At 34.7% G+C, this 14826-nt stretch overlaps 2 protein-coding genes, 1 non-coding gene and 1 pseudogene across 3 annotated transcripts; 1 reads left to right on the forward strand and 3 right to left on the reverse strand.

The window, feature by feature from the left end:
• Positions 1-2605: 2605 nt before the first annotated feature.
• Positions 2606-4313, reverse strand: LOC114713836 (glutathione S-transferase U17-like). Its single transcript, XM_028898507.1, has 2 exons — positions 3847-4313; positions 2606-3077 (listed from the first exon to the last, which is right to left on the reverse strand). Exons 1-2 carry the CDS (start codon positions 4168-4170, stop codon positions 2709-2711), a joined length of 693 nt encoding a protein of 230 aa, XP_028754340.1. The 5' UTR covers positions 4171-4313; the 3' UTR covers positions 2606-2708.
• Positions 4314-4543: 230 nt separating this feature from the next.
• On the reverse strand, positions 4544-4614 carry TRNAG-GCC (transfer RNA glycine (anticodon GCC)). Its single transcript has one exon. It is a non-coding gene; the product is annotated as a tRNA-Gly (tRNA).
• Positions 4615-4666: 52 nt separating this feature from the next.
• Positions 4667-8249, reverse strand: LOC114713812 (glutathione S-transferase U17-like). The gene is made up of 3 exons (XM_028898487.1): positions 7855-8249; positions 6874-7205; positions 4667-4739 (listed from the first exon to the last, which is right to left on the reverse strand). Exons 1-3 carry the CDS (start codon positions 8176-8178, stop codon positions 4667-4669), a joined length of 729 nt encoding a protein of 242 aa, XP_028754320.1. The 5' UTR covers positions 8179-8249.
• A 1763-nt stretch (positions 8250-10012) lies between these two features.
• Positions 10013-11012, forward strand: LOC114713835 (uncharacterized; annotated as a pseudogene).
• Positions 11013-14826: the final 3814 nt, after the last annotated feature.

The following is a 14826-nucleotide window of genomic DNA, read 5'->3' on the forward strand; positions in this document are numbered from 1 at the left end:
TTGAAATAAACGAGTTGCAAATGGTAATAGCGGATGATAACTCTCATTACAAAAATTGTAATTCATATTACAAATGTTGTCATTATTATTATCGGAGTAGTGAAATTGGCTCCAAATACATGTTATTTTGGTTTAAAATAAACGAGTTGCAAATGGCAATACGGAAGTGGTCACTTTCATTACGAATGTTGTTAATCCCATTATGTGTGTAGTGAAATTTGGGTCCAAATAGATGTAATTTGGGGTACAAATAATTGAGTTGCAAATGTCATGACAGAAGTTACAACTTTCATTATGCATGCTATAATTATCATTACTTGTTTAGTGAAATTATTCTAAAAAAGATTTAAATTAAGCCAACAAATATCATAACTTACAACCTACAACCATAAGTCAAGTATTTTGATAATATATGAACACTACTTTCACAAATACTATATGTTTAATTTACGTAATCTTTACTACTATCACAGATGCTGTCTTTTGGTCAGTGTGGTGGCTTCATTTGATGAAAACAAGCTCAATGCTTTGTCATGTCTTGAATTAAGGTCATGATTCACTAGCCACCACACGAATGCATAATTCAGTAACTTGAAACTGATTTTTCAGCTCCTACTTTGAGCTCACAGGTTGAAAAACAATCTGATTCAAACAACACAATCATAATTCAGCACTTAGAGACATAAATCATTATGTCCTAATCAGTTTTTAATCTCTAGCTCTTCAATCCTCAAACCAACAGTTTTTTTTAAAAAAAAAAGAAAGGAAAATCAGTTTTATGCCTTGATACTTTAATTTCACAAGCATCAATTCACAAGCAATAACCCACAAATTCATATATATACAAATATTTTACAAGTATTGAATCAACTTTTAACTTTCAAAACATTTCAACTAGCAGTAATATATAATCTGTAAATTATTTTCACTTTCAAAACATGCTAATATATAATTCAGATTCATTAAACAGTCTCTGAACACCATTATATCAGCTTCTAAATTTTCAAAACTTGAATCCCGCAACCTCAAGCATTAATAGCCCCAACAGCAATGAACACACACACATGCTTGTAAGATGACATGCCATAGCCACTCACTACCCTAATAATGATAATAACAACATTTGTAATGTGAATAACAACATTTGTAATCAAATTAACCACTCTGGTCATGCCCATTGGCAACCGCCATCTCCCTTGGAGGAATTAAGCAAATGGTAAAATGTGTTGACAAAATAGCATACAAGTACACCTGAAGAACATCATAATATGTTTATATTAACATTCAGACTTTACTACATGTATAATGGAATTGACTACTGGAGTGATAATATTTACCAAAAACCAGTACGCCTATGACAGAAGTTACATAACTTGTATTCAAATGACAAATTAACATTAAAATTAAACCACCACCTAATGTTTCCTTGTCATTCAGATTACAAACATATCCTACCCAGTTAACATCATTTACAAAAAGGATAACCTCTCTATCAACTATTCTCCCAAAAAAATTAAGGGTTCAAAAGTTATTCTATTTACACCAAAAAAATTATTCCTCAATGTTAGACCCAATGTTAGATGTCATCAAAGCCTGCTAACCTGCAACAACGAAGCATAAATCAATATTTTAGTTCCCCAATAATCAATTTCATTTATCTTTCGAAACACCCAAAACACACACACACACCCACTTACTCCATTGACAACTTAAATATAGGATTTTACAATTTCACTAATGAATTTAACAACACTGACCACCTCGTGCTTACTGTTTGTCACCATTTTTCCATTTCCGACGCATCACTCTCTCATGCTGGTCAAATTCTTCATCCAAACCCTCTACACTGACAGACCCATCCCCATTCGAGCATGCAGCAACAAAGCGAGTCAAGAAATCGAGTGATACTAGCATTTTAACGGAAAAATTGCTTACCTTTTCCCTCTTTCCAGATTTCGACCCTTGCTCTAGCTTCGTCTTCTCAGCTCTTTCTTTCTTCTGGTATATTATTGTTTTCTTCCAATTCATATCTTCAAGAGGTTCAGGGCATTTTAGTCTTTCTACCGAATTGACAAAATTCCAGATTGATACCCCATGCCCATTTGGTCATTTCAGTTATTTGCATGCCCATTTTGTCATTTCAAATTTTAACAGTAATTTTTTTATCATTTTCCCTATAAAGTAATTAATCATATTTTTAAAACAAAAATAAGTGAAAACAAAGTGGGCCTATTTGCGTTGATTACCGTCGTGAGAGGGCAATGCCAATTGCCAACGACCGCTCTCATTCATAAAAAGTACAGTTCGAGATATTTTAATTTGACTAGGGCAGAACACAGGTTAGGATGAGACAGCAGAAATGTCCAGCCAATAAAAATATTACATGTATTTTGAGCAAATTGTCAGTCAAACACACAAAAAGAGGTATTAATTAAATTTTGTGTAACTCCTTCCTGCTTACTGCACTCCGCAGTTCAATCTTGAACAAACAGCCAGTCAACCCTTGTGTTGAAGGTTTGTTTATAAACTTGAAAAGAACGTACAAAACCCCCAATATAGTTTTAAAAGGTTAAGTGAGACTAAACCTCCTCGCCACCTACAAAGTCATCAAGCTAACTCAAATATCTGAAATTGTAATTGTTCTCATACGCTATTTTCAATATTTCCGACATTACTCTCAAGAAAATACTAGGAATCATATATAATATTCAAGCAGAACCGCCAAATTTTGCACGAATAACATGGAAGAACTCAACAAGCTTCTTCGTCTCGGGCATAACAGGTTTCACAGCATCATCTTCACAAAACTTTTCAGCCCATTTGGCCAGCCCCGGCGTCTTGAACTCGTCGATCAACGCGGTGCCCGTGACCGTCTCCGTCACCCTCGTCCACCCCAAGAAGCAGCCAAATGCAATATCGAGGTATCCGATACGGTCGCCGGCGAAGAAGGGCTTGCCTTTGCTGATCTTGTTGTATGCATCCTCCAGCAACGCCAACCCTTCTTCCACCTGCTGTATCACAACCTTTATCTCTTTCTCCCCTTTTGCTCCAGCCATGGCTTTGAGGGTGGGGTACCACTGCACAGACATACACATATATATAGTAACGCAAATTATTAAACAACATTAACAAATGCATTGTGTATTAACAAATCATCGTTTTAGACTTTTACTTATCATATTGTATGTTGATTTATTTTAAGAACATAAAATATCCAAATAATAAAAGATAAAATAACGAGAGTACTTTTGTTCCCATGCAGCTGCACAAGACCTTCCCGACCCTGCAAACGGATACATTGAAAACTACAACTTGGTAGCAAATACCCAAGCAGTTTTCACCCCATAAAAGAAAAAAACCCAAGCAGTTAATTATACAAAGCATTTATACTCCAATCTGCCGTGTGTTATTAGAAGACTCTATAAAAGACATAATCATGATCGAATAATTGTCATATATATATATATATATATATATGTCGTACTTAAGTACTGTACAAATTAAACTGATACTCCTCCGGTCCTTAATATAAGATATATTTAACTAATTTGAGTAGATTAAGGAAGTTAGGTAAGTTAGTTAATTATAAAAAATATGACATGTTTTTCCTAAAACACTATAATCATCTTCCTTAATATCCTCTATCCCTCTTCTACTTGATTATGATTAAGGAAGTATCCATAGAGGTAATTTAGAAAAAATTGATAAATATGATAAATAGGTCTTATATTTATGACTAAAATCAACTCAACAATTAGTTTTTATATTAAGGATCGGAAGAGTACTAAAATGGCAACAACAAAAAAAACGATACGAAGAATGCTATACGCGTATTATTGTGCATACCTTGTCGTCGAGATAGGCAGCCCAGAAACGAGCAATGGCGCGATCGTAGGGATCAGAAGGAAGAATAGAAGGACCAGAAGAGAAGACTTGGTCGACGTACTCAACAATAATGAGAGACTCGCATACAGGCTTATGTTCATGGATCAGAACAGGGACTTTCTTGTGAACAGGATTGGACTGAAGCAGAAGCTGGCTCTTGGATCCCAGATTCTCTTGAAGGAACTCATACTTGACTGACTTCATATTCAGAGCAATGCGAGCCCTCATCACAAACGGACTCGCCCATACACCCAGAACCTTCACTGCTTCCTCTCCCTTCGGCATGATGATATGAGTTCTTCTTCTTCTTCTTCTTCGATTTGAGATCTGTGTGTTAAGTTACGATAATGACGCAGGTTCTGGGAGGATGCTATACATAAATACAAGAGGGAGAGTGAAAAATTAGGAAGCGTTTGGTTTGGTTGAGCAGGCTGTTTCATGCCGCATGCTGTGAGAAGGGACGGAATGAATGGTAGGTGAATGGGGGTTGGATGGCATGAGCTGCACCTGGCCCCTTCGTTAATAGTGCCATTGGTGGTATGAAGTGACTAAGGGAAAACGCCAAAGCACTATATAACTTGTAGATATTTTATCTTTTTGCGTATTCCGAGCTACTAGATTTTACACAAAACAGTTTTTTGAAAAGGACCCTTTAACATGCACCAGCCGGGAATCGAACCCGGGTCTGTACCGTGGCAGGGTACTATTCTACCACTAGACCACTGGTGCGAGATGTGAAATGACCGACCATTTTTCCACTCGTTTTGAGTCGTCGCAAGATTCATCTTCTAATTTCCATGCAGTAATGGAACCATCGGTATCTGAACTCTATAATGTAGTCTCTATCCTTTAAACTATAGCATATCATAAAGATTGAAGGAGAATTTAAATTATACTCATGAGATTATATGGCCCTGGTAGAGTAAATATTTCGCTGTTTCAAGAGTATGTTTTGTTGCAGTTTATTATTTAAAGTGTATAGGGGAATGCTTTGTTATGTGTTTCATCTACATATAGCCTAGCAACTTCTTTGTAAGCAAGTCCGATTTTTTTTTTCCCGAAAATGAAATGTACCACTTCAAATGTCATACTTTTTTTTAAATTAGAAGGAAAAATAAAAACTTAAAATCATGTCATACACCATTTTTATGTAATGTTTTTGATTTTTTAAAAATAATTTAAGGAGACAAAAACAGAAAATATTTATCTTTGTTAACAAAGGCATAAGATGCATCCAAGATCTTCAAATATTTTTTCAAGTACATCTAACAATCTAAAATATTTTTTAATTCATTTATTATTTTAAAATATTTTTTTTAGGTAAATTCAGTACTTTAAATAGAATATAGCAGTTTTGATTTCGTTTATAATTTTAGACAATTAATTCTTACATAGTTCTTTAATTAAAAAATTAAAAGCTTTTGACTCACTCTTGCACTTCACATTTCACTCTTGAACAAACAACCTTTCAACCTTGTTTGAAGGATGTTAATGATTAAACTTGAGAAGAACGTCCAAACGCTCCAATATAGTAGCAGTTTAAAGGGGTTAGGTAAGGCAAGGCTAAACCGCCCTACGACCTACCAAATCAAATTAAAAGAGTGTTTGGATGAACCCAATTCATGATTTGAAGAATAATTTCTGAAGAATAAATTTTGTATAAAAATGATTCTGAGAAGTGAGAGTATTTGAATAGTTGTTATCAGAAATACTTTATATATATAAATTACTAAAAAAACATAAGTTAATATAATAATTATATAAAAGATAGATTTTATGATATATTTTAATTTGAAGGAATAAAATTGTTAATAATATATTTTTTACCAACATAATTAATAATACATAAGATAATATAATTAATAAATAATTAATGTGTATATATATTTATAAGATATAAGATTAAATGTGTTTATAAAAAAATAATTGAGATGTGTTAAAATCATATTATTGTTGAAATCTACTCTGACAGGCACAATCATATTTTTCAATTTGAACCAGAAGCAGAATAGATTCATTTCTCCTGAAACCATGATTTTAAACTCCAAAATCATGGTTTCGGATTATTTCTCCAAAATTGATGTTGTTTGAGTGACATCCGACCCAAACCATGGTTTTGCCTCCCAAACCATGGTTTTGGGGGCATCCAAAGAGGCCCTTAACCCAAATTACTGAAATTGCCGTCATACATTATTTTCAATATTTCCAACGCTGCCCTCAAGAAAGATACTAGGAATTATAATATTCAAGCAGAACCGCCATATTTTGTACGAACAACATGAAAGAACTCGACAAGTTTCTTTGTCTCTGGTAGGGGTGTTCACGGGACGGGACGGGACCGGGACAGGCCCGTCCCGGTCCCGTCCCGGTGAACAGGGACGGGACGGGATTTTAGTCCCGTGTCCCGTCCCGTCCCGGTTTTGTCCCGGTCCCGTCGGGACCGGGACGGAACCGGGACGGGACAGGACGTCCCGTTCCCCTCCCCTTTTTTTTAAAAAAAAATACTATAATTTTTTATATGAAATTTTTTTATGTTATAATGCTTATTTTTTGTTAGGCTTTTAAAGATAAAAACATTATAAAAAATATTATGTAGAAAGCTCAATTATATAGTATAAAAAAGGTGTAAAAACAATACTGTAAAAAAAAATACGATAAAAGAAACACTATATAATGGCTTTATGAATTATTTTATTGAGGAAGGAGATATTGTTCAGATAATATTACAACTTAAGAGTTAAAAATCACTATAAAAATAATTATTATTATTAATAAGTAAATTGAATAATCTAATAATAATTATTAATAAATAATTTTTTTTAAAAAAAATTATCCCGGGACGGGACGGGACGGGACAACCCCGTCCCGCGTCCCGTCCCGTCCCGGTCCCTGTCCCGTCCCGTCCCGTACTTGTCCCGTCCCGAAATTTTTTTTGTCCCGTCCCGTCCCGTCCCGAACTCACCGGAACCGGGACGGGACGACCGGGACGGGACAAATTGAACACCCCTAGTCTCTGGCATAACAGGTCTCACCGCGTCATCTTCCCAAAACTTTTTAGACCATTTCGCCAGGCCCGGCGTCTTGGCCTCGCTGATCAACTCCGCGCCGGTGACCGTCTCCGTCACCCTTATCCACCCCAAGAAGCAGCCAAATGCAATATCAAGGTACCCAATACGGTCGCCGCCGAAGAAGGGCTTGCCTTTGCTGATATTGTTGTATGCATCCTCTAGCAAAGCTAGTCCTTCATCCACTTCCCGCATCAGAACCTTTATCTCTTTCTCTCCCTTCGCTCCAGCAATGCCTTTGAAGGCTGGGTACCACTGCATATATATAGTGGCACACATTAAACAAATTAATAAAATTATTGTAACACTTATTTTGAAATACAATATATGCATGAATATGTATATATGTATGTATAAAGTATAAACTGATCGTTCCCAAGTTAATAATATGCAAAATATCTATGCTTAATTTAATTAACTGATCCACCAAATTTTATTCCCGTACAGTACAAGACATTCCCGACTGCACAAAACGAATAAACACTACAGTGACTTGGGAGCTGGGATGAGTATAAGCGCAAGCAGAAGAAGAAAATCCAGTCTCAAAAAATTAGCCTATTAGGAGGGAGAGTCCCTGTAACTCCATGACATTCTCTTAATGAAAACACTAATATGATGAGCATAAACCTAAAGAAAGAGTCTAATCTCAAAAGATGAGCATATTAGAAGAGAGTACCCTTTAAACCTATAAACCACACAATACCTGTGAAACTCTCAATGTGGGACTAATAACACGAGCAAATACTCAAGCAGTTAATTATACAACAATTATACACACACACTCGAATATAATCTGATGTGTTAAGACTATATATATAAGACACGACGTATACTTGAGATACTGTACATATTAAACTGATACGAAGAATACTACTGCACATATTATATGTACATATATACGTACCTTGTGGTCAATATAGGCAGCCCAGAAACGAGCAATGGCACGATCATGAGGATGAGAGGGAAGAATAGAAGGAGCAGAAGACCAGACTTGGTCGACGTGCTCAACAATGATGAGAGACTCACAAACAGGCTTATCTTCATGGATAAGGACAGGGACTTTCTTGTGAACAGGATTGGACTGAAGCAGAAGCTGGCTCTTGTCTCCCAGATTCTCTTCAAGGAAATTATACTTGACTGACTTAATATTCAGAGAAATGCGAACCCTCATCACAAACGGGCTGTACCATACACCCAGAACCTTCACTGCTTCCTCTCCCTTCGACATGATGATGATATGAGTCCTTCTTCTTGGATTTGAGATCTATGTGTTCAGTTGCAATAATGGCGCAGGTTCTTGGAGGAGATTGTGTATATATGTTATATATATATATATATATATATGTACACACACACAAGAGTGATAGTGAAAAATGAGAAAGGGGTTTGGTGGGGTTTAGCAGGTGTGGCCTTTTGGGTGCATGCGGCATAGTGTGAGAACTGAGAAGGGAGCGAATGGTAGGTGAACGAGATGGAAGGCAGCTGTATGGACAACCTGTACTTGGCTCCTTCGTTAGTAGTGACACTTTGAAGTGATTGGAGGGGAACACCAAAGCACCAGTATAATATTTGTATATCTTTTATTTTTTTGCGTATTCCTATGATGAAGTTATTGCACTTACCAAAAAAGAAAATGCTGAAATTACATCACCAAAAAATAACAATCGAACCCGGGTCTGTACCGTGACGGGGTACTGTTCTACCAATAGACCACTTGTGCAGATGGGAAGGTTGGATTTTACTTATTGTGATGCAAAACTAATGCAACATTCATCTTTTTATTTCCTGGCAGTAATGTTCCTTTAAACAAGTATATATAGTAGAGATTGAAAGAGAAATTAAATTTACTCGTAGGATTATATAGCTTAATTATGACCCTGGTAGAGTAATATTTTCGTTGTTTCAAGAGTGTTTTGTTACAGTTTATTATTTAAAATGCAGAGGAGTGCTTTGTTCAATTGTTGGGTGTTTTATCTTCATATAGCATGCTGAAACATTTTTTTATGTGTATCTAATACTTTAAAGTATTTAATAGTTCATTTAATATTTTCAAATATTTTTGTAAAAACAACAAAGGGCCAAACTTAACTTGAAGCCTATACTCATGGGTTAGCTAACCTAGCCCAAGACGGCCTAATACATAGAAAGAAATATCAACCCAAAAATAAGTGATTTTTAAACCGTTTACAAATTTTATGAAAAATATAATTTAGTTTATACTTGGCTATTATTATAAAAAATAGTTATTAGGATTTAACAATTTTAAGATTTTATGATGTCTTCGTGTATATTCGTATTTTTATAAGCACTCTCTCTTATATATAGTATCCATTTAAAGTAATTTTTTCAAGTCACCAAAATTTCTCAAAAGTGCTTTTCATTTAAAAAAAAAACCAATCTTGTCGTATAAACTGAAACAAACAGGCACAAAAATGACAAAAGATTTAAGTGTTTTTAATTGGAAAAAAATCAATATATATGTGTGCATATTAGGAATAATCGGTCAAGTTTTTCTTTTCGTCAGGCTCTTTTTAAGCATAATAATGAATAAAAACATGCACTTTATGTAAAAAACACAAACTTAGAATTGTTCTGGTAAAAAAAAAAAAAACCTTGAATTCTATGCCAATTGCCAAGCACAAACTTCTTAAAAGGACTAAATTAAGTAATAAAGTAAAATCAAATAAAAAAGGAACTCAGAGCGTACGAATCTGTTGGTCCGTCACTAAATGAGACTTGGATGTCTTCATTTGAGATGTGACGTGATTAATTTGCTCTTTTGCCCTATTTTATATACCTTACTCATTACCATTCCCGAACCGTGAGGTGGACAGGACGGTTAAAGGCTTAAAGCTCATTCCTCGACTGAAAAAACCAGAATACTAGAATGCCACTTGTATAGAACAGAAAAGACCTCTGCTTCATTTTCACTCCCCAAAAAGGAAATTTTCATCTAGCCAGCTCTTTGATTCAGCAGTATAAATGATATCAGCACCAAACTTTTTAGCCAACCTCTTATTCTTCCTGCTTCATCTCTTTCCAATCTTTCCTCTAGAGAATCAATGGAAGCTAGGTATGCTTCAATTTCTCTTCTCTCCATTTTCTTCTTCCGGTTTCTTGCCAATTTGACCTCTGCTCAAATCTGCCACAAAACATGTGGCAATGAGGTTCTTCTGTACCCATTTGGCAGTTGCTCTGGTTGTGGCGACCCTCGTTTCCAACCACAAGCAACCAACAAAGGCTGTCCTTCACCACTCACACAGGGTCTTATCTTGTAACCTCAATAGACTACTACAGACAAGTCATATGTATCTCAGATCCTACCATGTCAACTTGCTCTGGGCTGTTCCCAGCAAGGGCTTTGGCTTAGATTGGGATGCACCCTTCACGTTGCTTTACTAGGCTTTTCCAAAAATTCATCATCTATTCACAGTTCTAAGCTTCTCTGTGATCAAGGAACACCAAGTTGCAGTCTTCTGAATTCATGCAGCCTTATTAATACCTTCAGTACTAACCAGCCCAGCTCTACGTGCTGCGTTTACACACCAGTCAATCTTGGGCCATCTTTTGAAATGGATTTGCAGAAACTACAATGCAGTTCATATTTAGGGTTTTACAGCCTCAATGGAGAGAAATCCAATCCTTTCAAGTGGAAATGCGGAATAGCTCTGAAGTACTACCTCTGGTTTTAATTATAAGACCTCGTTTCTAAACTACAAACAAGGTCTTATGATTAAGATTGGAGGTAGTATAAATTTAGTATGACAGATAATTATCCCAGCTCATGTATTGCTTGTCAAAGAAGCAACGGAGTATGTGGGTACACTGGAGATTTGAATTCATTTTTTTGCTACTGTCCTAATGGGATTAACACAACCCCACATTGCTTATTTGCAGCACATTATGATGTTGGATTTAGAAGTGGTATGCAACTTTACCTCCCGTTCTTCCCAACGTGTCAATTGCATAACTTAACCCTGAGATTGTTTTGGTTATTTTGTTTCAGGGGTTGCTTGGCTGTTGGTCTTTATGGCTTGGTCTGTGGTTGGGTTCTTCTTGTAACTTAATATGGAAGATGACGAACTTCAAGTCAACCTGATGGTCCAAGTAAGAAATGAAACTTTTGAGGCTTCACTACTTCGTTATCCTTGGGATTTTCAAGATTCTGGGGGAATATATTATTATGTACCAATTTATTACTTAAAAATTTAGGCCGTCAATTTCTGATCTCACTGGGAGGCAGAAGTGTGTAAAACTGTTACTTCCTCTGACATCAGACATGTTCCGCAATCAATGAGCTCCAAAAGGGGATTAATCTTTAATGAAATGTATCATAGAATGGCCATATGTTACATTAAATTTCTGTTCAGATCATAAAGGTTATTGAATAGCATGTGAAGGAGAAAGCCTTGTGGGTTAACATCGGTATTGAATTTGTGATGCAGCAAGTTAAAATTAAGGAATAGGCAATAGGGTTCCAACCCATTGATCTCTATTCATTAACAGAGAAACCCTTTGTGAAGAAGTCTTTCACATATCTATTAGATATTAGTGAAGCTGGTGGTCAGCACGCTCTGTACCTAAAACTACAGGTTCATGTTCGAAGCATTACCTCAGTGGCATCATATCACTTTTGAGAACCCCATAAACACAAGTTTGAAGATTGAACTGAAGAAAACAGAATCGATAGATTAATTCACAAGGTTAGAAAATGCAGAGTTATTTTAAACTCCACCTCGGAATCTCATACTTCTAACATGGAATCAAGTTTCGTACTTTACAACGGTTAACATTCCACCACCTTCTACAACTTTGACATCATAGACGAGAGCGAGGGGAGAAAGGGCTCTATTCCCTTTTTAAACTCAGCATGTGAATTTTAACTTGTAAGATGTCAAAATGTCTCTCAAACCCAAAATAAATAAATAGAAGGACGAGGAGGAGGAGATGAGTATGAAATATAAAATCTCTAACAAGTATTGTCCAAAAATCGTGAATAATACTGTTTATTGTTTCACTATAATATCTAATAATTGGTGACAAGAGCTATCAAAGTTGCCGAGAAGTAAGTTAGAACTACTGTTAGGCTTATTTATAGAAAAAACAGCTTATATTTAACTATAATTTATTTCTTGCAAATAGGTCGTGAGGTAATATCAAATTGTTGTCTAGTTTCATCGCTTTTGTCTGTTTTGTTTATTTCTCCCTAATGCAGGAGCCTGCCTTTTTTTTCTTTTCTTTTTTTTATTGGCTTCTATCTGCTGCCTTCTCCATTCGCTGCCCTCTTTTACGTCGCATCATGCGTAATATAATGCTCCGTTTGCTGGTCTCATTCATTTGCATAAGCAGCGCACAGTGAAACGTCTACAATTTTATTAAGATTTGTATTTACCATCTGTTAATTAAAAGTTTAATTGTAAAAATATAAATAGTTATATACTATATATTACTCTCCCTCCCGTTTTTAATATAGGAACCAGATGACTAGCTTATAAATATTAAAAGTATTTATTTTAATTCAAAATATATGAACTAGTCTATTTTATCTTCTAAATTTTTAACTTCTTTTTCTTAAACTATTCTTATTGAATGATAGTTCAATGTAAATGATGTTTAAAAATAATATTTTAGGATGACCACCACACATTTTTAATTAGTTAACTTAATTAATTTTTTAATATCTATACATTAGTTACCTAGTTCTCATATTAAAAACACATGGGAAAATAATATATAGTATATAGCTATTTATATTTTTATTATTAAACTTTTAATTAAAAGATTGGTAAATACGAATGTTATTAAAATTATATAAGAATTTATTAATAATCATATTATGATATAATTATTTTCTACTCTTCCGATTCTAAATATAAGACCTCTTTTATAGTATAATTTACATTACGAAAAGGGTCTTATATTTAGAATATCAGGAGTATTACGGATTGCTTGGGAAAAGTGATGCTTAATTTATGGTTATTTGCACACTCGTACGTTTCGTTGTGCGTCGCTTACTCGCTTATGCAAATGAATGAGAGCAGTGAATGGAGCATTATATTGCACTTCACACATGATGCGAGGTCATTTTCTAGGTAAAGGACGGGAGGGGATGGAGAAGGGAGTGGAGAGAAGCCAATCCCCTCTTTTATATATATCTATATATCTATATATATATATATATATTTTTTTTTTGGGGTGTTAAACCACTAGTATTCGGAGAATCTGGATAATGAGCTTTTCTGGTCCAGTATTTTTTTTGGGGGGATTTTTGCACCCGATATCTCAAGTCAGTCTTTATTCACGGGAAACTCAACAGGCCCGAATTAATTCAGATTCGGGTTCTATTAGCCTTGTATAGGGGAGACCCAGCCCCATGTGCTATTGTGTTCCCACGCCTCGAACTCAAGACCCATGATTAAGACAAAACAACTCTGATTAGTTGATCTAAATGCTCAGGTTTCTAGCCCAATATTTTTGTCCAAGCAAATGACTCGAAAGGGTATTGAAGGGTCAAACCTACCTCTTCTATTAAGTGTGCTTCTTAAAATTCCAATTTATTTTCTTTTTATACGGCAAGTTGATGCCACTCCAACCAACCACAGAACCACTCCCCCCACCCTCACCACAAAAAAAGGGTGACCATTTAAAGCTTTGCTTAGAGTCGGGAAAACGGGCCGAGTCCGTTTAGATTCTGAAATTATAAGGGCCGGGCTTGATATTTTTCCTTTTAAATGGAAAATAAATTTGGAGAGCCGTGGGCCGCAGGCCGGCCCGTTTAAACCCATTTTATAATTTTTTTTGTTTTTAAAATTTGTTATATAATTCTAATGTTATTAATTTTTTACATTGTTAATAATATTTCAAATATTTAGTTATTATTATCATTTTAAAATTTAATTTAATTTTAGAAATAATTTATCAAATTAAATTTTTAAAAAATAGGTTAATTTGGACTTTAATAATAATTTGATTTATATTATATGTGTTGATATTTTAAACTATATATATATATTTGACAATAGAGTATTTTTATACTTATATAACTTATGATTCTATAATTTGAATTAGAAATTCATGAGTTTTAACAACAATGTTTCTCACATTAAAGTAAAATAATAGCTAGATTGCAAAATTTAAAAGTAAAATTTCTATAAAGAAGAAAAACTTGATATTTTTGTTATAAAAAAAAGCATACTTATGAAGAAGAGTAATTAATTATAGTGATGATGAAATTTCAAAATATTAATGATAGTGTTTATTTATTACACAATTGCACTATAGATAAAACTTTTGGATGTTATCTTATTAATAAATATTTTAGATGTTCTTGAATGTTGATGGATATTTATATATGATGATATTTTATATTTGTGACTTAATTTTATTCATATTTATGTCTTTTATTAATATTTTTATTGGTTTATTTTTATTTTTTTATAAAAAATATGATAAATATAAAAAATAGTTTTTTTTTTTTAACGGGTCAAAAGCCGGCGGGTCGGCTCCGAGTCCTATAACTTAAGGGCCGGACCTAGCAAATTAGGGTATTTTTAAAATTTCAGTCCTGAAGGCCAGCCCTTTTAAGCCTGGAGGGCCGGGCCGATCCTGATTCTCACCTCTAGCTTTGCTCTTGAATTCCAAGGTCAACTATCCAGTCATGGCACACCAGCTTCGAAATGGTGTTTGTTTGCTGTGGAAGACCCCTCAACTTCGAAGTGGTCCTTGAACTGCTTATAAGATTCCAAAACTGAAACGAATCCTATGACTTTTGGACAAGAAATTTTATTCGCACGGGACTATTGCTCTATGCATCTCAAATTTTCGTTACTCTCAAAAGATAAGCTCCTGGTCTGCCTGAGCACATCCAAAGATATTA

The sequence above is a fragment of the Neltuma alba genome, unplaced genomic scaffold, assembly GCF_004799145.2.
Source record: "Neltuma alba isolate B1F8T4 unplaced genomic scaffold, ASM479914v2 tig00011475_pilon, whole genome shotgun sequence".
NCBI classification, from domain to species: Eukaryota; Viridiplantae; Streptophyta; class Magnoliopsida; order Fabales; family Fabaceae; genus Neltuma; species Neltuma alba.